Source organism: Myotis daubentonii, chromosome 2, assembly GCF_963259705.1.
Source record: "Myotis daubentonii chromosome 2, mMyoDau2.1, whole genome shotgun sequence".
Taxonomy (NCBI): domain Eukaryota; kingdom Metazoa; phylum Chordata; class Mammalia; order Chiroptera; family Vespertilionidae; genus Myotis; species Myotis daubentonii.
The window spans coordinates 345,187-368,428 of NC_081841.1; the positions used below are offsets into that span (position 1 = coordinate 345,187).

General features: G+C 51.5%; 1 protein-coding gene and 1 pseudogene across 4 annotated transcripts in view; one reads left to right on the forward strand and one right to left on the reverse strand.

Annotated features, from left to right (window-relative positions):
• Positions 1–23,242, reverse strand: part of PPP6R2 (protein phosphatase 6 regulatory subunit 2) — a 59,169-nt gene that overhangs the window by 22,730 nt on the left and 13,197 nt on the right. For 2 of the 4 annotated variants that reach the window (XM_059681299.1, XM_059681302.1), the window contains 2 exons: positions 6,464–6,706; positions 1,131–1,317 (listed from right to left, as the gene is read on the reverse strand). In XM_059681299.1, coding sequence (XP_059537282.1) covers positions 1,131–1,317; positions 6,464–6,690 — 414 coding nt within the window. In that variant the 5' untranslated portion in view covers positions 6,691–6,706. Of the gene's footprint in view, positions 1–1,130; positions 1,340–6,463; positions 6,707–9,629; positions 10,256–23,242 lie in introns of those variants that run through there. The other 2 variants (XM_059681300.1, XM_059681303.1) reach the window with 2 other exon arrangements.
• On the forward strand, positions 15,892–16,909 carry LOC132226841 (transcription factor BTF3-like; annotated as a pseudogene).

Sequence of the window (23,242 nt, forward strand, 5' to 3'; positions counted from 1 at the left end):
TATGAAGATAGTGTAAGGAGCCTCTGGGACAACTTCAAGTGCCCCAATATCCGAATTATAGGGGTGCCAGAAGAAGAGAGAGGGCAAGATATTGAAAACCTATTTGAAGAAATAATGACAGAAAACTTCCCCTACCTGGTGAAAGAAATAGACTTACAAGTCCAGGAAGCGCAGAGAACCCCAAACAAAAGGAATCCAAAGAGGACCACACCAAGACACATCATAATTAAAATGCCAAGAGCAAAAGACAGAGAATCTTAAAAGCAGCAAGAGAAAAACATCTAGTTACCTACAAGGGCATACCCATATGACTGTCAGCTGATTTCTCAATAGAAACTATGCAGGCCAGAAGGGAGTGGCAAGGAATATTCAAAATGATGAATGCCAAGAACCTACAACCAAGATTACTTTATCCAGCAAAGCTATCATTCAGAATTGAAAGTCAGATAAAGAGCTTCACAGATAAGAAAAAGCTAAAGGAGTTCATCACCACCAAACCAGTATTATATGAAATGCTGAAAGGTATCCTTTAAGAAGATAAATAATTTGATGAACAGAATAAACTGGTGAATATAATAGAATCAGGGACATAGAAAGGGAGTGGACTGACAATTCTCAGGAGAGAAGAGGTATGGGGGGTTCAGGAAGAGACTGGACAAAAATCATACACTTATGGATGAGGACAGTGGCAGGGGTAAGGGCAGAAGGTGGGGTGGGAACTGGGTGTAGGGGAACTATGGGGGGGAAAAAGAGGAACAACTGTAATAATCTGAACAATAAAGATTTAATTAAAAAAAAAAAAAAGACGGACAGCTACAATCCTGCCAGGACTCGGTATGTCCCGAGCCTCACACTTGTGACCGGCGTCCTGTGTGGTTCCCAGAGGTGGTGGGAAGCACTGCGATTCCAGAGCCGGCAGCAGAAATACTTCTTGGGAAGCCACCTTCTTAGTCAAACTCCAACTCACAGATCAGCCGCCCACACTGCACCACTGAGTCCCACAACACAGCCAGGAACACTGTTCCCTTGGCTGCTGACACGGTCGCGCCGCAATGGCTGGCAGCGAGCTGTGTGTGTGGGCATCCTCCAGGCCAACCACCCCTACCACACAGGCATGGCAGGCGTTTTACCTGTTCCGTCTTCCTTGCGATGAGACTGCCAATGGTCTTGCTGAAAAAACTGGCGAGCAGAGGATTGAGAGGCGGCTCGTGGTCCAGGAAGTCGTAGAGGAGGTTCAGCAGAGCCTCGTCCCCACCCAGCCTGTCGTTGATCTGCGGCACATCGCACGTCAGCAGCTCACAGGCCGTGTTCGGATACCTACAGGGCACAACGCCAGCAACTGGAGGTGAAATTAGACTTCTCCAACTCTCGGGAAACAGCTTAAATAATCTGCCCTTAGGGTGCAGATCCATGGGCAAGAGGAAAACATTGACAAACCTCTGACCAGAACAAAAATGCACTAGGCCTCAAATGACCAGCACTTCTGACGGACTACTGGAAGGCCACATCTGTAACCACCACCTGCTGGACCTCGTGCCCTGCACTCTCTCCAGGCTCTGCTCTCGAGCTCACCTACAGCTCTCTCACCTCCTGTCACCATCACAGCTACGGAGACATGCTGTCCTCCCTCCCTCTCCCCTCCCTTCCTGTCCCTGCGCATCCACAAGCACGGTCCCGTCTGGCCTGGACTGAAGCTTTACAGTGATGTCCTGGTTATGAGGAGGCAAAGCACAATATCACCAGGAATATCACCGATATACATGAACTATGTCCTATGCATCTGATAAAAGTGACCAGATACGAAATAATCCTCACCTCATTCCGAGTAATCCCATGACATCACCGAGTGCCCTGCCTTCCTGTGGGAGATCCTGGGCTCACTGCCGCCCCCTGGGCCAGGCACACCCACCCAACACCTGCACATCCAGGACTGAACCTGTGACCCAGTGCCTCAGCTGGGGAACGCAGGTGACGATGCCTGGCCCAGAGGAGGCAGGGACTCAGGGGGAGCATCCTGTGGGCTGGTGGCGTACACCTGGCACCACGTGGGACACATGGCCTGACCTCTGTGCCGGGGCTTCCTCATCTGCACACGAGGTGAGTGGCCACCTCCCCACAAGGCTGTGCATAAAGCCAAGCAGCATCCAGTCAGCCACTGCGACTCCCTGCTCCTGGCAGCCCCAGCACAGAACCCAGCACAGCCCCCCCCCAACCCCCCGCACAGACCCCAGCACAGGCCCCAGCCCAGGTGGCCCTGGATCCGTGAGAGGGTCCTGGGTTTGAGGCTCTTGAGGAAACAGTTGGTGAAGACCTCAGTCTGGCTGTGGAGCCATGTTCCTCATCGGCCCAGTGACAGCTTCTCCTCAACCCAGAAATAGTGCCGGGTGTGCAGCAGGCGTGAGGGACCTGCGGATCCGCAGGCAGCCCAGCGTGGGCAGTTAACAAGCAGGCCCCGGCTTGAGAGGGGGCTCAGACAGAGGTGTGGTCGGTTCTAGGGAGGGGTGGCCAGCGACCACCTTGGGGATTGTGACCAGGATCAGAGGAGGTGGCTCAGCACTGCGGGCGTGAGCTGTGATACCAGCATGGTGGAGAGCGCACGGCCGCCAGGAGCAGAGGCCAGAGGGCGTGCTCGAGTGCAGGGCAGGAGGCCAGGTCAGCAGCAAAGCCCCACGTCATGCAGGCAGAGAGGTGTCCACCCGTCTCCAAACAAGAAGATGCATCAAGTGCAGGACAGAACTGGGCCCAGCAAGCAGACATCTCCCTCCAGGAAGCTCTCCAGGAGCCGACAGGAAGGCCCCAGTCCCCCTGCACACACAGGCCACCACTCACACGTGGGGCAGGCTGAGCTACAATACCCTCACCTGCTCAGGGACGGTGAGGTGGAGGGACTGTGATTTTTATAAGTACTTTATTTTTATTTTTAATTGTATTTTTATTGATTTCAGAGAGGAAGGGAGAGGGGGAGAGAGATAGTATCATCAATAAGGAGAATCACAGATTGGCTGCATCCTGCAAGCCCCACACTGGGGATCGAGCCCGCAACCCAGGCTTGTGCCCTGACCAGGAATCGAATCGTAACCTCTTGGTTCATTGATCGACGCTCGGCTGGGCTTTATCAATATTTTATAAGATTCTTCAAGAAAAGAACTGCATTAGTAGTTTATAAAATGTGAGCCTCAGCTAGTCACAGAGCCGTGGCAGCCAGGCCTCGGGTCAGGGAGGAGGGAACTCTCAGAGCAGTGACACTTCCAGCCCCTCCCTGCTGCCACCGCCCAGGCCCGGAGGTTCTTCCCAGGAAAACATGGTCCAGAGCAGCTCCTGACTCAAGGCCGCCTGGCACAGCCGAGGGAGATGGGACACGATCCACAAACAAGGCCTGGTACAAAAAACATTGGGGTCCCCCAGCCCCTCTTCCTGACTCAGGGCATGACAGGTTGACACCCACAGGTAGGAGCTGGAGGGATTTTTTCTGGAGAAACTGATGGGACGGAGAGAAATGCCAGCCAGCTGTCGTCCTCCCCGGTGTGGGCACCCGCCACCCACAGGAAGGCATGGTGAGCAGCCCTCCTCAGACCCCATGCTCTGTGCAGGCTTTACTGCCTCTTGAAAGGAACACAGTGCTGATCAACCACCCACCCACCAGAAAACAGGGCACGCAGAACAGGGAGAGCGTGTGGAGAACAGAAGGAAACTGCCCAGAAAACTACACTCAGGCAGGATCAGTGAACAAGAATTGGAAGCTTGCCAGAACCGGTTTGGCTCAGTGGATAGAGCATCCGCCTGCGGACTGAAAGGTCCCAGGTTCGATTCCGGTCAAGAGCATGTACCTGGGTTGCGGGCATATCCCCAGTAGGAGATGTGCAGGAGGCAGCTGATCGATGTTTCTCTCTCATCGATGTTTCTAACTCTCTATCCCTCTCCCTTCCTCTCTGTAAAAAATCAATAAAATATATTAAAAAAAAAAAAGAATTGGAGGCTTGTCCTACCCGGTGTGGCTCAGTGGCTAGAGCGTCGGCCTGCGGACTGAAGGGTCCCAGGCACATGTCCGGATTGCGGGCTCGATCCCCAGTGTGGGGCATGCAGGCGGCAGCTGATCCATGATTCTCTCTCATCATTGATGTTTCTATCTCTCTCTCCCTCTCCCTTACCCTTCCTCTCTGAAATCAATAAAAATATTTTTTTTAAACGGCCGGAGGCTTGTATTTAAAATATGAGAAATTAAAAATGATAGAAAACATGCCGAAACCGGTTTGGCTCAGTGGATAGAGCGTCGGCCTGTGGACTGAAGGGTCCCAGGTTCGATTCCGGTCAAGGGCATGTACCTGGGTTGCGGGCATATCCCCAGTAGGAGATGTGCAGGAGGCAGCTGATCGATGTTTCTCTCTCATCGATGTTTCTAGCTCTCTATCTCTCTCCCTTCCTCTCTGTAAAAAATCAATAAAATATATATTTTTTAAAAATGATAGAAAACTTAAAAATCAACAAAAGGGAGGAAGATAAAATTTGAAGAAACTCTCAAGTGTAGAACAAAGGCAAAGGTAAGACATTAAGAGAAAAAATAAGAAGGAAGTATCAATTCGGGGGGTCTAACACCAATTAGAGGTCCCAGAGAGAACAGAGGGAAAACGGGAAGGGAGAAAGTTATCAAAGAAATAACACAAGAAGTTCCCTGTGCCGAAGGCCACGAATTTGCAGATTGCAAGGGCCCCTGGGTACTGAGCACAATGGGTGAGAGCCCCACACCAGGGCTTGCCTTGGCGGGAACATGTAGGGTCTACAGCTGGGCACCTGCTCACTCTGGGTGCCTGCCTGCTTGTTTCCTTCCCCTAGAGCAGAGGTTCCCCATGTGGGGCGCACGGTCCCCAAGGGGCAATTTAATTTTTAAGGGGGGCAATTTGAGACTGAGTTATTAACAGTGAATGTTTTGCATTCCTTACGGTTCTAGGGCCCCAAATACAGTCTGTAAATATACATGTGACATCTTGTGCGTTTCAGTTCCTTATTATGTTCTGAGACTTTATTTGCTATTTTTTCATATCATTGCATATTATTTTTTAACAATTTCTTGGTGATTTCTTCCTCAGAACTTCAACTGTCCTTCCGTTCACTTTTCTCTTTCATGGATGCCATGTTCTTTGGAAGCTGTTTAAACCAAGTTAATGGGCTTTTAGGCTTCCTCCACATGAATAGGAGTTTACTTTTAAAATAAGAATTTTATGTCACAGGGCGGGCGGGGGCGGGGGGGGCAGCAGGATTTTAGAGATGCTTAGGTGGGGTGTGGCCAAAAAATGGTTGGGAACCACTGCCCTAGAGCGAACAGTTCCTCCTTGCCCTGTCTGCTTGGCTTTGTACTATCTGTCACTAATTTCTCCCAGACTCGGGCTAGAAAACTCCCCTGGCCCAGGATGCTACTCCAGGACCCCTCTGCCCAGCCCCGCTCTCCTCCCTCAGACCTGTCACCAACGCCCTCCAGACAGGGAGACACAGAACAGTCACCAAGCAGGACCCACTGGGAGCGAGAGGGTACAGGGACGGGCTGTGAATGGTGATGACGGTGATGCTGAGCCCACGCGCTGAGCGGGAGCATCCCCTGCACAGTGGTCTCTATCTGACGTTCCTCAGAGGGTCCTAGGGCCAAGGCCCCGGCTCCTCCACGAACCAGCTCTGCCTCACCAAGGACCGCCTCGCCCAGCACAGGCACCCCCTGCCCCCCACCGGCTGGGCCAGCACAGTCCTGTCTAGGCAGGGACAGTCTGGGCAGCCTCTGCTGAGCCACCGGGTCTGCCCTTGTAACCACAAACGGGTTACATGTGCTTGTGCTCCAACAGGACTTTCTTTGTGAACAATGAGATGCGAATTTGGTATCATTTTCAAGTGCAACCACCATTTAAAAATACAAACCCATTCTTAGCTTGCAAGTCACACAAAAACAGGATGTGACCTGCAGGCCATGGTTTGCTGACCCTGTTCTAAGACCTCCCACGCTGACTGTCCAACTGCCCATCTGTCCTGACGAGCTGCTCAGGCCCCAGTGGGCAGCCTCAGAGCCAAAGGCTGCATCCACTCTGCCCTTCCTGTCACCCAAGGTCCCTGTCCTCAAACTCCTCAGTCCTTATGCCAAGCCCTCACCACACCCCTTCCTTCTGACATCCTGGTCAACTGTAGAATGGGGCATTTTAGGAAAAACTGAGAATGGTCACTAATGACATATTCCGCTGAGCCCAGGACCCAGAGTGAAGCCAAGTCCACCGTCTCCCGAGCGGCCATTTACCAGTCAGGGGCCCGCCCCCTATGGCGGTGCCGCCACCTGCAGCTCTGCTGGGGCCTGTCCCCCGGCACACTTTCCCTCAGGCTCCAGCATGCCGTGGGGCTGACCACAGCCCAGAATGCAAAGTCACCCCCAGGAGCAGCCTCCTCACTGGTCCATCAGGAAGCCATCCCTGCGGCCCTGCCCGGTACATACTTGAAGCGGACCTTCTCGTCCATGTCCAGGGGCGGGTCCTGTGTGATGAGGCTCACCAGCTCCTCCATACACTGCGGCCGACACAGGAAGTCCAGCAGCTTCCGGTTCTGAGCCTTGCACTCCTGCAAGATGTCATCTTCGTCCATTAACTCCCGCAGCGTCACGTCCTCCTTATCCAGCAGCTTGTCGACATGGGACGTGGTGTTCAAGTCGAACTTCCAGAACATGGTGACGGCCACAGACCTGCAGGCAAAGACCAGAGGGTCACTTCCCCCAGCAACTCAACAGGGTCCCAGAGTCCGTCCCATAAAGGCCTGCGCTGGAGAGGGTGCTCTTCCCAACACCCGCTCTGCCCACGCCCTCCGGGTCAGGCTCTCATGTCAGCAGGGACGTCACGTGACGTGCAGCGCTCGGCTCCCTGCTGGCTGACCCACCTCCCTCCTGCTCCTTTCCCACCCTGGGTGCTCTCTTTCACTCCCTGCCCCCCTAGGAGAGGTGTCTCCGTGCCTCTGCACCCCAAGAAAGTTAATGATTCACAAGTCCACCCAGGCATCCAGCTCCTCAGAGTGAACACTGGACACCTCTCCCCGAATGTCCCTGGATCGTATGTACTCTGAGTTTTCTGTAGATGACACACTGACATCTGAGAACACCTTTCTGGCTGGAGAGAGACGGCCCCTCCCTGGCTGGTCAATCTTAGGCCCAGCAGGGGCAGGCTTGTGCCCTCTGCACACTCCCATCCAGAGGGCTCCTCCACTATGCCCAGCCCTCCCCTGCCACACGTCCCTCACACTCCGCTGGGCCCTGAGAGGAAGGGAGAGGGGGGAGAGAGAAACATTGATATGTTGCCTCTCATATGTACCCCAATTAGGGATCAAACCCGCAACCTAGGTATGTGCCCTGACCAGGAATCGAACCCACAACGTTTTGGTGCATGGGATGATGCTCCAACGAACTGAGCCACCCAGCCAGGGCATCTTTTTCTAGCTTCTTAAGATAGAAGCTCAGATTTATTTTTTTTAATTTTTTTTATTTCTTAAATATATATTTGTTATTGATTTCAGAGAGGAAGGGAGAGAGAGAGAGAGAGAAATCAATGATGAGAGAAAATCATGATCAGCTGCCTCCTGCGCTCCCCCTACTGGGGATCAAGTCCACAACCTGGGCATGTGCCCTGACCAGGAATTGAACCAGGGACCTCTTGGTTCATGGGTTGACACTCAACCACTGAGCCACACTGGCCTGGTCATATCATTGATTTTTTAGACCTTTTTTCTATTATAAGCATTTAAAGCTACAAAGTTTCTTTCAAGCACTACTTTAGCTGCATCCCACAGATTTTTATATTTATAATGTTCCTTGTGATTTTTTTCTTTGACTTACACTTTAAAACAGGGGTCCTCAAACGACGGCCCGCGGGCCACATGCAAATACAAATATTGTATTTGTTCCCGTTTTGTTTTTTTACTTCAAAATAAGATATGTGCAGTGTGCATAGGAATTTGTTCATAGTTTTTTTTTAAACTATAATCCGGACCGCAAACCGTCTGAGGGACAGTGAACTGGCCCCGTTTAAAAAGTTTGAGGACCCCCGCTTTAAAATATAATGCTTAATTTTCAAATTATTTTGGGACTTCCTAAATAGCTCTTAGTTACTGATATCTCATTTCTGTTGTACTCAGAGAGCAGACTTATGTGACTTCATTCCTTTAACTGTATTGGTATTTGATTTATGGCCTTGCATGGAGGTCAACAAACTTCGGAAAGAGCTCAGCAAGAGTTACTTTCAGCTTTGTAGGTGCCATAGGATCTCTGTTGCATGCTCTTTTCCTTCTTCCTAACAATTCTTTAAAAAGACAAAAACTACTGCTCTAGCCGGTTTGGCTCAGTGAGTAGAGCGTCGGCCTGCGGACTGAAGGGTCCCAGGTTCGGTTCTGGCCAAGAGCACATGCCTGGGTTGCGGGCTTGATCCCCACCCAGTGTGGGGCGTGCAGGGGGCAGCCAATCAATGATTCTCTCTCATCATTGATGTTTCTCTCTCTCTCTCCCTCTCCCTTCCTCTCTGAAATCAATAAAGATATATTTTTAAAAAAACAAACAAAAAAACACAAAAACCACTCTCATCCCTGGCTAGCGTGGCTCAGCTGGTTGAGCGTGGTCCCAGGCACTGAAAAGTTGCTGGTTCCATTCCCAGTCAGGGCACATGCCTTGGTTGCAGGCTTGATCCCCGGCAGGGGACGTGCAAGAGGCTGCACTCGAACACTGTTTCTCTCTTTCTCTTCCTCTCCCTTCCTCTCTCTCTGAAAATCAGTTAGTAATCTTAAAAACAAACTACTCTCAGTCTGCAAGCGGCAGAGAGCAAGCAGGGGGCTGGACTTGCAGGCAGGCGCAGTGTCCTCCCCAGTGCCTTGCCTATGACACAGTCCACGGTCCATCCTAGTGAGTGTGGGTGTGCCCTGGAAAACCCGGTTCACTCTGCTGCCGGGGGAGTCAGTCAAGTTGGTTGACAGCAATAATATAATGGTGACTGATAAAATCAGCTGACAACTGCTTTTGTGACTGCTTTCATCAAATAATGAGAGAGGATTGCAGTCTTCAACTATAACTGTGGATGTATTCATGTCTCCTTTTGATTTGTAAGTTTTTCCTTCATGTATTTAGAGTTTATTTTATTATGTGGATACATATTTAGGATTTTATGTCTTGATGAACTGCCTCTTTGCTCATTTTGAAATGCCCCTTATTATCTCTGGCAATATAGGCAACCTCACTTCACTGCGCTTCGCAGAGACGGCGATTCCACCAACTGAAGGCTTGTGCAGCCCTGCACCTCGCCAGCCCACGGGCACCACTTCCCCAACAGCCTGTGCTCAGTGCTGCTGAAATATTACAATCCTTGTCATCGTCAAAACCTGGTCATGGTGCTCTGTGATCAGTGACCCTTAACCTTACTCCTGTCATTGTTTGGGGCCACAAACTGCCCCATATGAGACCAAGAACCTAACTGATAAATGCTGTGCTCTCACTGCTCCACCGACCGGCCGCCCATCTCGCTCCCCCTCCCGGGCCCCCTATTTCCTGAGACACAACAAGACGGAAGTCAGGCCCGTTCAAAGCCCACAGTGGCCTCCAGGAGGCCCAGTGAAGGAAGAGCTGCACCTCTCACTTCAAATCAAAAGCAGAAACGACCAGCTTGGCGAGGCTTGTCCAACGCCAAGAGAAGCTGAAAGCGAGGCCTCTCGCGCCCGACAGTGAGCCTGCTGTCAAGGCCAAGAGGTTCTGGAAGGAAATTCAAGCGCTGCTCCAGCCAACACGCGTGATGAGGGGGAACAGCCTATTGCTGGTGAGGAGACGGGTCCGTGCTCTGGGTCCAGGCCACACAGCCACAGCTCCCTGCAGCCAAAGCCTAATCCAGGGCCAGGCCCTGCTCTTCCATTCCGTGAAGGCTGAGAGGTGAGGAGGCGGCGGGAGGAACGTGTAGAGATGGGAGGCTGGTCGTGAGCTGAAGGAGGTGCCAGGGGAAGCAGCAGCAGGTGCCGAGCTGCAGCGAGTTGTGCAGAAGGGCCGCTCGGATGACCGTGGAGGGGGACTCAGCAGGTTCCTCCACGGCCTCGGAGTGTGGAGGACACGGCCTCCTACGGGAAGGAGACGCCGCCTGGGACGTTCGCAGTGAGGGGAGGTCAGCGCCTGGCCTCACAGGACAGGCGGCTCCTGCTAGGAGCTCATGCGGCTGTGACTTTAAGCTGGGGCCAGCGCTCACTTCCATTTAGAAAATCCTAGGCCGGTAAGAGTGATGCTCCGTCTGCTCTACCTGTGTCTGAATGTGCCGCACGGCTTCCGGCATCGCGTGAGCCCCTGTGGAGACCTGCTGCTCAGAAAAAAGGATCTTACTGCTCGCGACAAGGCGCCTGGTCACTAGGAGCGCGGGGGGAGACGGGCCAGATGAATGTTGTTTTCATGCCTTTCTGCAGCTCTTGGGCCAAGGACTAACTTTGACTCCCAAGCCTCACTGGGAAGAAAAGCCACATTTGTAAGCGATCGCTGCCGTCGTGGTTCCTCTGATGGATCGGGGAGAATAAAGGAAAAGGTCTCCCCGTCCCAGCTGCCTCCTGGGAGGCGGTCACAGGCGTCTGGGAGAAGCTGATCCACCCTCGTGGCCGATCTGAGGGCTCCAGACCTCCAAGAGGAAGTGCCTGCACGTGTGGTGGGAGCAGCAGAAGGAGCATGACGTGGAGCTGAGGACGCGCTGAATCGCTGCAAACTCAGGACAGAGCTTGAGTGATGAGGAGGAGCTGGCAGAGGAGCAGAGAGAGGGGTTTCGGGAGACGGAGCCCACCCTGTGACGAGGCTGTGAGGACGGTGAGATGGCGACAGAGGATTTAGAGCAGTGGTTCTCAACCTTCTGGCCCTTTAAATACAGTTCTTCATGTTGTGACCCAACCATAAAATTATTTTCGTTGCTACTTCATAACTGTAATGTTGCTACTGTTATGAATCGTAATGTAAATATCTGATATGCAGGATGGTCTTAGGCGACCCTTGTGAAAGGGCCGTTCGACCGCCAAAGGGGTCTCGAACCACAGGTTGAGAACCGCTGATTTAGAGTGTCACGTGAGTGTGGCTGACATAGCAGTGCCGGGTTTGAGGACTGGCTGCAGAGAAAGAGAGAGAGAAAAAAAGAGACACAAAAGAGAAAAGGAAAAGAAAGGGGAAAAATAAACTATCCTCTACAATTACCTTCATTTCAGAAAATAATGACTTTTAAATACCAAAAAAGGAAAGCCATCATTTCAGAATTAAGGATAATGTCTCACTTTGATAAAATATAGTTTTAAGGACAACTCACCTCATTACATTTATTTTGTTCATTTCACCCATATTACAGACCAGCATTTGAGGATCTCTATTATTTTACCACCACCACATGACACATGAAATAAAAGTAGGTTACTCTTACAACCATTAACTTAAACCATAGCTCATGAGCTCACATCAGCACATTCTGCTATGCCATCAAGTCAAAAATCCCTGTATAAGGATATTTCCGTTTCCATCGTTATCTATGCATTTTAAGAAATACTGATCGCATCTGTGGCTTCCTTTAAAAGTTTATCCCAATGGCACTGCAGCTAATTTCAATGTCAAAGGAATGCTCCCAGAAAATACTGCACTCCTCCAAACGCTCCTCACGTCCCAGCACCCTCCCAGCACCGCACACTGCCCCACCCGCAGGGAGCTCTCGCTCTCCTTCCCAGGTGACATATCCAAGGCATCCCCACCCCTCAGGTTGTCATGAGACTGCAGGCCCCGCACCAACACGTGAGACGTCAGACTCCTGCCACGCCCTGACAACGCCTCCGCGCGCCAGGCTCTCTGGAGCGCCTAGCGAAGTATCACCAACATCTTCCAGACGCTTATTCAACCGCCACCGAAAGGAACTTGAAGCTCCACATCTCTATTTACTCTTTCTGGTCAGCATGATCTTCAGACTGAAGGTAGGTCCCAAAGAGAAATGCTGTCATATGATCATATAGTTCCAAACAAGCCCTTCACAAAAGAACACGGAGGTACAGACTGTTGCTAAGAGAAATTAGAATCTAAAAGATTGACAATCAAAGTCCTGGACCGGCTGTGTGACCTGAAGCCAGTTATGTGACCCCTTGTACTGGGAACAGTGAGCATCCCTGACTCTTGGAACTGCTGTGAGGACTGAGTTGCCCCCCTAAAGAGTCTGGAAGAGTGGCCGCACCTGGTGCCCTCACAGATCCTGACTGCCAAGGAAAGGAGGAAAGGGACAGGTCACCTGCTGCAGAGAACAGGCTCAGTGGTGCTGGGCGGCGGGCACGGCTCGCAGAGCTGAGTGTGTGCCTCCCCAGAGCCCACCTTCAGCGGCATCACACGGGAGCTTGCATCCAACATGAAGGAAGTGTTTGCCCTGGATGGACAAACCCTACTCTCCCAGAGAGCAATGGTCACCCTTTACCAGCACAGACTGGGACTCTACGTGGCTTGGAAAAAATGGTGACAAAAGTCCCTGGAGAGCAGTGAATATTTGTACAATCGACTGATTAACAAATGAGACCAGGTCTAAACGGGGGGGGGAGACCCCCAAAATGGCCTAATTGAAAGAGATGAATAACAATCCAAAATCGGAAGTGAAGCCCTAGCTGGTTTGACTCAGCAGTTGGGGCGTCAGCCCATGGACTGAAGGGTCCCAGGTTCGATTCTGGTCAAGGATATGTACCTCAGTTGCAAGCTCGACCCCTGGCCCCAGGCGGGACACATGCAGGAGGCAACCAATCAATGTGCCTCTCTCCCATCGACTTCGCTCTCTGTCTCTCCCCCTCCCTCCCACTCTGAAAAAATAAATGAAAAAATATATCCTCAAGTGAGGATTAACAAAACATACACAACACAAAAAAATTAAAAGAAGTGAAAAGAAGAAATAGCCCTAGCAGGTTTGGCTCAGTGGATAGAGCGTTGCCTGTGGACTCAAGGGTCCCAGGTTCGATTCTGGTCAAGGGCACATGCCCGGGTTGCGGGCTTGATCCCCAGTAGGGGGTGTGCAGGAGACAACCAATCAATGATTCTCTCTCATCATTGAAGTTTCTCTCTCTCTCTCCCTCTCCCTTCTTCTCTGATATCAATAAAAATATATTTTAAAAAATAGAAGAAGAAATAGCCACTAACACAGAGGTAAATTAAAATGATTATAAAACAATAATTTATACTATCTATGCTCATGCATTCGAAGCAAGCCTGAACCATCTAGCCCAGCGGTTGCCAACCTTTTGGACCTTGCGGACCACCGGCTGGTGACCGCTGATCCAGCCTCCTGGAAACACACCATCCAAGCCCAGTGCAAAGGCAGAATCAGCCTCTGGACCAGGCCTGGGCTCCACCTGGATGTCTCCCCCACAGGCTGAGCGCTGCTTTAGGACTGGCTGTCTTCTCTCAGCCCTATAACCCTGGGTCACAGCTTCAGGTTGGACATGCAGCTGACATGCTCTGTGGGTTCACCACATCAACCAGTAAACAAACTTGATACAAGTTCTTAAAGGCTGAGACGGGAGGGGGGTCCAGTGGGCAAGCAGGGCAAGGAGCCGAGCAGGTGGGAGCAAAGGGACAGGGCCCCCACAGCTCCCACCTGCGTGACTCAGCAGGTATGGAAGACTCTAGTTGTGCCCAGCTTTTGTTGCCCCTTTCTTCAGTAGTGACAGGGGTTTAGGTGGGCACTTGGCCACCTCCTTAAGCCTGATTTTCCCAGCCTCCCCTTGCAGCCAGCTACAGTCAGGTGATGAAGCTCTGGGCAGAGGGCTGGGTGTAGAAGTGACCTTGGAGCCACAAGCCTTCCTGGTGTGAGCTCCTGGGTCCTGCTGGCCCGCCTGCCTCCGGGGGGTTGCAAGAAGCAGAGCACCCTCTGACTCCACGAGTGAAAGCCCGAGGCTGAGGCAGGAGCTGCCAGACCAAACTACGTGAGAGAGAAGTGCAGTCCCCCCTCGTTTAAGCCACTGCTTCTTGGGACCTTTTTGTTGCAGCTCAGTCTGTACCTTAATACAATCTGAGCAAGTTTCTTAACCTCCCTGAGCTTTAGCGTTTTCACCTATAAAATGATCACATTTTCTCCAAAAGGTTACAGAGTTAAGCAATACACCGGGCATATAGTAAGTGCTCAACCAATACCTGAATTTACTGAATTGGGAAAAGAGATGTAATATCACTGACACGTATTATAAGCTCAACTAGTGTTCACTCCCCCCCCCCTTTTTGCTTTTAGTTTCAATCCTCACCTGAGGATTTTTTTTTTTGTACTGATTTTAGAGAGAGGGGAGGGGGCTGGGGGGCTGAGAGAAACATTGATGTCTGAGAAGAACATGGATAGGCTGCCTCCTGTATACTCCCTGAACCCACAACCTAGGTATGTGTCCGGACCGGGAATCGAAGCAGCAGCAACCTTTGGGTGCGCAGTGCACAGGGTGAGACTGAGCCACACCAACCAGGGCCCATTCCCTCCCCTTTTAACATCAGTTTTAACAGGCGGAGTACAACAGCCACCCATGTGCTGCTCATGTTAAACACAGCAAGAGGGGAGGAGGCTAAGACGGCTACGTGCTGTGACTCCCCTGCTTGAAGAGCCCACCCCCCCCACCCCCCGCCCCACGCAGGCAGGTGTGGGCTTGGTGCTGCCTGGTGCTCCATCCTGACCACCATTTACTTGCCGCCAGCAGATGCTATTCCTTGGTGTGGAGCTGGATATTTGAAAAAACGTGTGCAACTCAAACAACGAAACACAAAAACTAAAGTGGTCCATCCTTCCCAGAAACAGCAGGAGACTTCCCAAGGCACTCATGACAAAAGGACGTGCTGCTAATGAGACCAGGGCCACAGGCAAAACCTAGGACTGGCCTGGGCAAACCAGGACTGCTGGGCATCCCACCAAAACCAGAACACCAGCACTCCAGCCTTTCAAAACCAGGTCTCAACCAGATCTTTTGCCCATAGAATGAATTGGAATTCTTCAAAAATGTCTTGCGTTTTATGGACCCCTTCATTTCACATATTTTAAAGTCAGCTTGTCAATTCCAACCTCCGACCCTGTCTCCACACACACACCCTGGGGTTTGTAATTGAAATTAATGATGTATTTCTAGATCGGTTTTGGGAGAACTGGCACATTTACAACAATGAGTTTTCCAATCCAAAACCGTGGTGTATCTGTCCGTTTACTCAAGTCTTCTTTAATTTCTCTAAAAACTTACCATGTTTTCCACAGAGGTTTCACATTTTTCATTAGATTTATTCCTAGGTACTTTTGTTTATAATGCTACTATATGCATGACTTTTTCACTGCAATGTGTTTATTGGTGGTATGTGATAATATTTTTATAAGCTGATTTTATATCCAGCAACTTCCTACATGATTACTGAGTAAAGTTATCTGTAGATGGTTTCGGGCTTTCTACATATACAATCACATCATCAGTGAATGACAACAGTTTTGTTTCTTTCATTCAAATTCTTTTATCTTTTTTCCCATTTTTCTGATTTATTGGTTTGGCTAAAACCTCCATCGTGAGCCTCAAATGATCATAAACAGACTATAAACAAGCATGCTTCTAACTCCCTCTCCCCTCCATGCTGCCTACATCTCTGTGTTCCCATCATCTTCTCCAGGCTTCCTCCTGGGGGATTTCCTGTTTTCTGGCTCAATGACTTCCTCTTTACTGTAAATGATTTGATATTAAACCCACATACAGGGTGGGGGAGAGTAGGTTTATAGATGTTTATGTGGAAAATACAATAATTTTTAATAATAACACAAGAAGTCCTGACCGGTTTGGCTCATAGGATAGAGCATCAGCCCTCGGACTGACGGGTCCTGGGTTCGATTCCGGTCAGGGGCACGTATCTCGGTTGCATGCTCCCAGCACTGGCCAGGGGCATGCGGGAGACAACCAATCGATGTGTCTCTCTCATATCGGTGTTTCACTCTGTATCTCCCTCTTCCCTTCCACTCTCTCTAAAAATCAATGGGAAAAATATCCTCGGATGAGGATTAAAATAATAATAATAAGTAAGAGCTGCCATCTTGTGTCCCTGCATGTGTACGCTTATTCTCAGGGGTCTGCCCTAGACCCCCTGAGCGTCAGCCTTAATCCCTCGCGCGGCCCTGTTTCCTCTCCAACAAGATGAAAGAAACTATCATGAACCAAGAGAAACTCACCAAACTGCAGGCACAAGTGCGCTTTGGTGGGAAAGGAACAGAAAACACACTCGTAGAAAGAAGGGGGGGTTCACAGAACAGCTACAGCAGATGATTAAAAACTTCAGTTCTCCTTAAAGAAGTTAGGGGTGAACAATATCTCTGGTATTGAAGAGGTAAATATGTTTACAAACCAAGTAACAGTGATCCACTTTAACAACCCTAAAGTTCAGGCATCGCTGGCAGCCAACACTTTCACCACGACAGGCTGTGCTGAGACAAAGCAGCTGACAGAAATGCTCCCAGCACCTTCAACCAGCTCGGGCGGACAGTCTGCCGGTGAAGGAGACTGGCTGAAGCTCTGCCCAAACAAGCGGTGGATGGAAAAGCGCCACTTGCTACTGGAGAGGACGATGATGACGAAGTTCCAGATCTCGTGGAGGATTGTGATGAGGCTTCCAAGAATGAAGCAAACTGAACTGAGTCAACTTCTGAAGAAGATAAGCTTGAAGAAGTTTCTGGGAGCTGCTATTTTATATTACGACTGCTTTTTCAAATTTTGTTTATGGATCTGATAAAATCTTGATCTCTGATATTTTTTAGCCCAATGCTCCTGGACATTGCAGCTCTTTTCAGTTTTTGCTTATACATAAATCATTCTTTGCAGCTAATTAAGCTGAAGATTCTTGGGAATAAAGTTTGAAACAGGTTAATAAAAAAATAACAACAACACAAGAATAAAACTGTTTCACATACAATTGTAAACCTACTTTTGCCCCACCCAGTATTGTATTTTTTATTTCTAGACATCTATTTGGTTCTTTTTCAAATGTTGTAGATCACCTTTTATAGTTCCCAAAGATATTTTCTTTCTTTCTTTCTTTAAATATATTTTTATTGATTTCAGACAGGACTGGAGAGGGAGGGAGAGAGAGACAGAAACAATGATGAGCGAGAATCATTAATCAACTGCCTCCTGCACACCCCCTGCTGGGGACTGAGTCCACAACCTGGGCATATGCCCTTGACCACAATCGAACCCAGGACCCTTCAGTCCACAGGCTGACGCTCTATCCACTGAGCCAAACCGGCTATGGCAATAATTTATGTCCTCAAGAATAAAAAGCATGCTTGTTTATAGTCTGTTCCTGATAATTTCAAAATCTGAAGAATTGAAGGCTCTGTCTCCATTGTTTTTCACTCATGGTGCCTTATTTCCTTATTAGACGCCCAGTGCATGAATTCGTGCACCAGAGGGGTCCCTCAGCCTGGCCTGCAGTGATGGGCCGAAACCAGCCGGTACAAGAATTCGTGCACCAGGCCTCTAGTATGCAAAGATCTTTGGTTAATCTCTTCCTGTCCTCCCTCCTCCCCTCTTCTCTCTGAGATTCATCAGTCTGTTCCATGTTTCCTGTCTGTGCATTGAGCATCTGCCCCCTGGTGGTCAGTGCACATCATAGCTACTAGTTGAAGGGTCGCTTAGGCTTTTTTTATATAGATACTAGGGGCCCGGTGCACGAAATTCGTGCACTGGGTGTGTGTGTGTGGGGGGGGTGTCCCTCAGCCCAGCCTGCCCCCTCTCACATACTGGGAGCCCTCAGGTGTTGACCCCCATCACCCTCCAATCGCAGGATCGGCCCCTTGCCCAGGCTGGACGCCTCTGGCCTAGGCGTCCAGCCCGGGCAGCGGGGACCCGCAGCTGCAGTGGCCCCACGATCGTGGGCTTTGCTTTAGGCCCAGGCAAGGGACCCCTAGCTCCTGGGACTGCCAGCTTCGACTATGCCCAGCTCCCATCGCTGGCTCCACCCCTACTTCCTGCTATCACTGGCCAGGGCGGAAAAGGCACCTGATTCTCCGATCATGGCTGGGGGGCAGGGCAAAGGCGGCCCCAGGGCCGCCTTTGCCCTGGCCCCCAGCTCTTAGCTCCCCCCTGGGTTTCCGATCACTGTCACTGGCAGGGGGCTTCTTCCTGCTTTCCCTTTCGCCTCCCCGCATTGTGCCTACATATGCAAATTAGCCGCCATCTTGTTGGCAGTTAACTGCCAATCATAGTTGGCAGTTAATTTGCATATAGCCCTGATTAGCCAATGAAAAGGGTAGCTCGTACGCCAATTACCATTTTTCTCTTTTATTAGATAGGATGCTTGGTCAGTTTTGTGTGTGTACTAACAATCCTATCTAATAAATCCTATCTAATAAAAGAGAAAAATGGTAATTGGTGTACTACGATACCCTTTTCATTGGCTAATCAGGGCTATATGCAAATTAACTGCCAACTATGATTGGCGGTTAATTTGCATATGTAGGCACAATGCAGGGAGGCGAAAGGGAAAGCAGGAAGAAGCCCCCTGCCACCGACAGTGATTGGAAACCCAGGGGGGAGCTAAGAGCTGGGGGCCAGGGCAAAGGCGGCCCCGGGGCCGCCTTTGCCCTGCCCCCCAGCCATGATCGGAGAATCAGGCGCCTTTTCCGCCCTGGCCAGTGATAGCAGGAAGTAGGGGTGGAGCCAGCGATGGGAGCTGGGCACGGTCGAAGCTGGCAGTCCCGGGAGCTAGGGGTCCCTTGCCTGGGCCTAAAGCGGAGCCCATGATCGCAGGGCCGCTGCAGCTGCTGGTCCCCGCTGCCCGGGCCGGACGCCTAGGCCAGAGGCGTTAGGCCTGGGCAGGGGCGGAGCCTGCAACCACGGGGAGCTGGGGGTCCCCTGCCCAGGCCTGACACCTCTGCCAGAGGCCTCAGGCCTGGTCAAGGGGCCGATCCGGTGATTGGTGATCGGAGGGTGATGAGGGTCAACTCCTCTGGCCAAGGCATCAGGCCTGGGTGGGGGGCGGAGCCGGGGATTGGGGGGATATGATGGTCCCCTTGCCCAGGCCTGAAGCCTGGGTCAGAGGCGTCAGGCTTGGGCGGGGGGTGGAGCAAGCGATCAGAGGGAGATGGGGGTCCCCTGCCCAGGCATGATTCCTGGGCCAGAGGCCTCAGGCCTGGACGGGGGCCAGAGCCAGTGATCAGGGGGAGATGGGGGTCCCCTGTCCAAGCCTGACACCTCTGGCGGAGGCGTCAGGCCTGGGCAAGGGGCCGATCAGGCGATCGGAGGGTGATGGGGGTCAACGCCTGAGGGCTCCCAGTATGTGAGAGGGGGCAGGCTGGGCTGAGGGACACTCCCCCCCCCACACACACACACACCCAGTGCACGAATTTCGTGCACCGGGCCCCTAGTACCCTTATAAAATATCTGTAAGGATTATTTTTTGCATCTTAGGATGACAGTAACTTCCTCCAGAGAGGATACCTGAAGGCATGACCAAACCAGAAAACACACTAAATTCATGCTTGATTACCCTGAACTGCTACCAGGCAGTGTAAACCTGGGCTAGGAGCCTCACAAAGGCTAACCCAGAACCACAAGATGTTCCCCTTCTCCCACCTTTTTCCTGCCACACTTAGTAAAAAAATAACCAGGTGGGAGCAGGGATGGAGTGGGGCAGGCATGTCTATACTTCACCCTAACTCGGAGGATATAGATACAGCCTTCCACGCCCCATTTAGTACAGGGATGGTTTCCTCTAAGCTTTCCCTTTGAGAGGACTGAGATCTTAACTACTGTTCATACCCTACAAGGCCACTAAAGTCAAAGCCCCACTTTGTCCAGATCATCAAATGCCCTCAGGGCAAAGGCAGATTCCATCCCATTGTGCTTAAATTACCTTTCTGGGTTCTTGTTTTTAGTTATATTTTGGTCTAGAACTTCCTTACTATATTGTCAGTTCTTTTATTTCTTTTTCTTTGTAGTCCAACATTTTTTAAAATTTAAACTCTTTATTGTTTAAAGTATTACATATGTCTCCTTTTCCCCCCAATGACCTCTCCCACCCCCCAGCACATGCCCTCACCCCCGTCTGGGTCACTGGTTATGTTTATAAGCATGCATACAAGTCCTTTGGTTGATCTCTTATCCCCCATCCCATCCTCCCCTGCTTCCCTCTGAGGTTTGATGGCCTGTTCGATGCTTGTCTCTGGATCTATTTTTGTTCATCAGTTTATGTTGTTCATTATATTCCACAAGTAAGTGAGATCATGTGTTATTTATCTTTCTCCGACTGGCTTATTTCACTTAGCATAATGCTCTCCAGGTCCATCCATGCTGCTGCGAATGGTAAGAGTTCCTTCTCTTTTACAGCATCGTAGTATTCCATTGTGTAGATGTACCACAGTTTCCTAATCCACTCATCTGCTGATGGCACTTGGGCTGTTTCCAAATCTTAGCTATTGTAAATTGTGCTGCTATGAACATAGGGGTGCATATATCCTTTCTGAATGGTGTTTCTGGCTTCTTGGGATATATTCCTAGAAGTGGATTTCTGGGTCAAATGGGAGTTCCATTTTTAGTCGTTTGAGGAAACTCCATCCTGTTCTCCACAGTGACTGCACAGTCTGCTGAAGTCCAACCATTTTGATGCTTTCCATAGGGTAGGGCTGGAAGGACAGAGGCAGTCCAAATACCATAGCCTAACATTAATAAACAACATAAGACACTAATGTTTTTCTTGCAAAATATACCTGATATACAATTCTCTATACTGAAACTTATGTTCTCGCATCCCTTTGAAGGATTATTCCACTTTCAATGGCTGCTACTCATACTCATGAGACATGTGTTGTCAACTGAATAATTGTAAGCTACTGACTGCGAGCTGAAGATCCTTTTGTCTTTCATGCTATACGATTCCAATGCGTGGGTGTATGTTTCTTTATTTATTTACTAGAGGCCCGGTGCACAAAAATTTGTGCACTCGGGGTTGGGAGAGGAGGTCCCTCAGCCTGGCCTGTGCCCTCTCACAGTCTGGGACCCATCAGGAGATAAGGACCTGCTGGTTTAGGCCTGCTCCCGGTGGCAGAGGGCAGGCCTAATCCTAGGTGTAACTCCTGGTCGGGCTCAGAGCAGGGCCCATTGGGGAGTTGGGGCCCCGCCTCCTGTCATGCACAGAGCAGGGCGGATTGAAAGGTTGCGATGCCACCCTCAGTCATGCTCAGGGTAGGGCCGATTGGGGGGTTGGGGCACCACCCCGTCACACTCAAGGCAGGGTCCATAGGGAGGTTGCAGCGCCACTCCTGTCATGCACAGAGCAGGGCCGATCAGAGGGTTGGGGCTCCGCACCCTGTCACACTGATCCCGGTGCTGGGAAGCCTCGCTGCTCCGCTGATCCCAGGGCCAGGACACCTCTCGGCTCCCCTGATCCCTGGCCCGGAGGCCTCTCTGCTCCGCTGATCACGGGGCCGGGAGCGGGACGGGAGGCCTCTCGGCTGATCACCGGGCCGGGAGGCCTCTGGACTCCGCTGATCGCCGGGGCTGGGAGGCCTCTCGGCTCCGCTGATCACTGGGGCTGGGAGGCCTCTCGACTCCGATGATCGCGGGGCCTCCGACTCCGCTGATCACCGGGGCCGGGAGGCCTCTCGGATCCGCTGATCACCGGGGCCGGGAGGCCTCTCGGATCCGCTGATCACCGGGGCCGGGAGGCCTCTCGGCTCCGCTGATCACCGGGGCCGGGAGGCCTCTCGGCTCCGCTGATCACCGGGGCCGGGAGGCCTCTCGGCTCCGCTGATCACCGGGGCCGGGAGGCCTCTCGGATCCGCTGATCACCTGGGCCGGGAGGCCTCTCGGATCCGCTGATCGCCGGGGCCGGGAGGCCTCTCGGCTCCGCTGATCGCCGGGGCCGGGAGGCCTCTCGGCTCCGCTGATCGCCGGGGCCGGGAGGCCTCTCGGCTCCGCTGATCGCCGGGGCCGGGAGGCCTCTCGGCTCCGCTGATCGCCGGGGCCGGGAGGCCTCTCGGCTCCGCTGATCGCCGGGGCCGGGAGGCCTCTCGGCTCCGCTGATCGCCGGGGCCGGGAGGCCTCTCGGCTCCGCTGATCGCCGGGGCCGGGAGGCCTCTCGACTCTGCTGATCCCAGGCCCTGAGGCCTCTCTGCCCTGCTGCTTCAGGGCTGTTTGGCTTCGCTCTGCTTGGAGCCTGAGTATGCAAATTAACCGCCATCTTTGAGCTTCTATAACTGAAACATTGTATCTTTTGGAGTTGTTGCTTCAGGAGCTCAGAGCCCCGCAGTTGCGGGGATCCTTGACTTTCTCCATCGCTGGGGCAACCAAGCCTCCTATTCTCAGCTGCCTGGCTGCCAGCCGCCATCTTGGCTGACAGTTAATTTGCATATCTCGCTGATTAGCCAATGAAAAAGGTATCGGTTGTACGCCAATTACCATTTTTCTCTTTTATTAGTATAGGATACTGCTTGGGACACAGTGTGCTTCCATTCTGGGAGTCCAACTACACATTTACCACACATTATTATTCTCATTTTCCACGTCCCATCTCTCAAGGCTGCACACTGTGTAACTTCTTCATTCATATACTCCAGTTCACAATTCTGTCTTCTGCCATGTTTAATGTGTCTACTCCACATATATTGAGTTTTCTTTATTTAAATAATTCTTTATTGTTGAAAGTATTACATATGCCCCTTTCTCCTCCCACTGACCCCCTTGAGTTTTTTATTTCAACATTTTTTCATTTCTGAAAGTTCTACTTGGATCACTTTGATACTTTGTTTTGCATTACTAATTTTTATTCTATATGTATTTCTTCAAATATTTCATATACTAGGGGCCCAGTGCATGAATTCATGCACCTTGAAAGGAACTGTGGGCCAAGAGGCTGTGGTGGGCACAGGGGCGTTCTCGGCCCATCCTCCACGCCCCCACCTGGCCCCTCCCACCACGGCCCCTGGTCCCGTCTGCCAGCAACCCTGCTCCCGCTGTCACCGCTCCCATGCGCTGACGGCGCTGGCCCCGCTTGCACCCACTGACTGCGCAGAGCGATTGGGGCCAGCACCAGCAGTGGGTGCAAGCAGGGCCGTCGCCGGCAGCAGGTGAGAGCACTGGGCGGGACCATGGTGCCTAGAAGCAAAGAATTTTCAATAACCACCAGAGGCTTGCCCCAATGACAGCAACCAGCACCCCGCCTTGGTCTGGTGTCCCCGCTCACCTGCTCCACCATCCCACGGCGGCCAACGCCTGCCATGTTCTGTGCTCT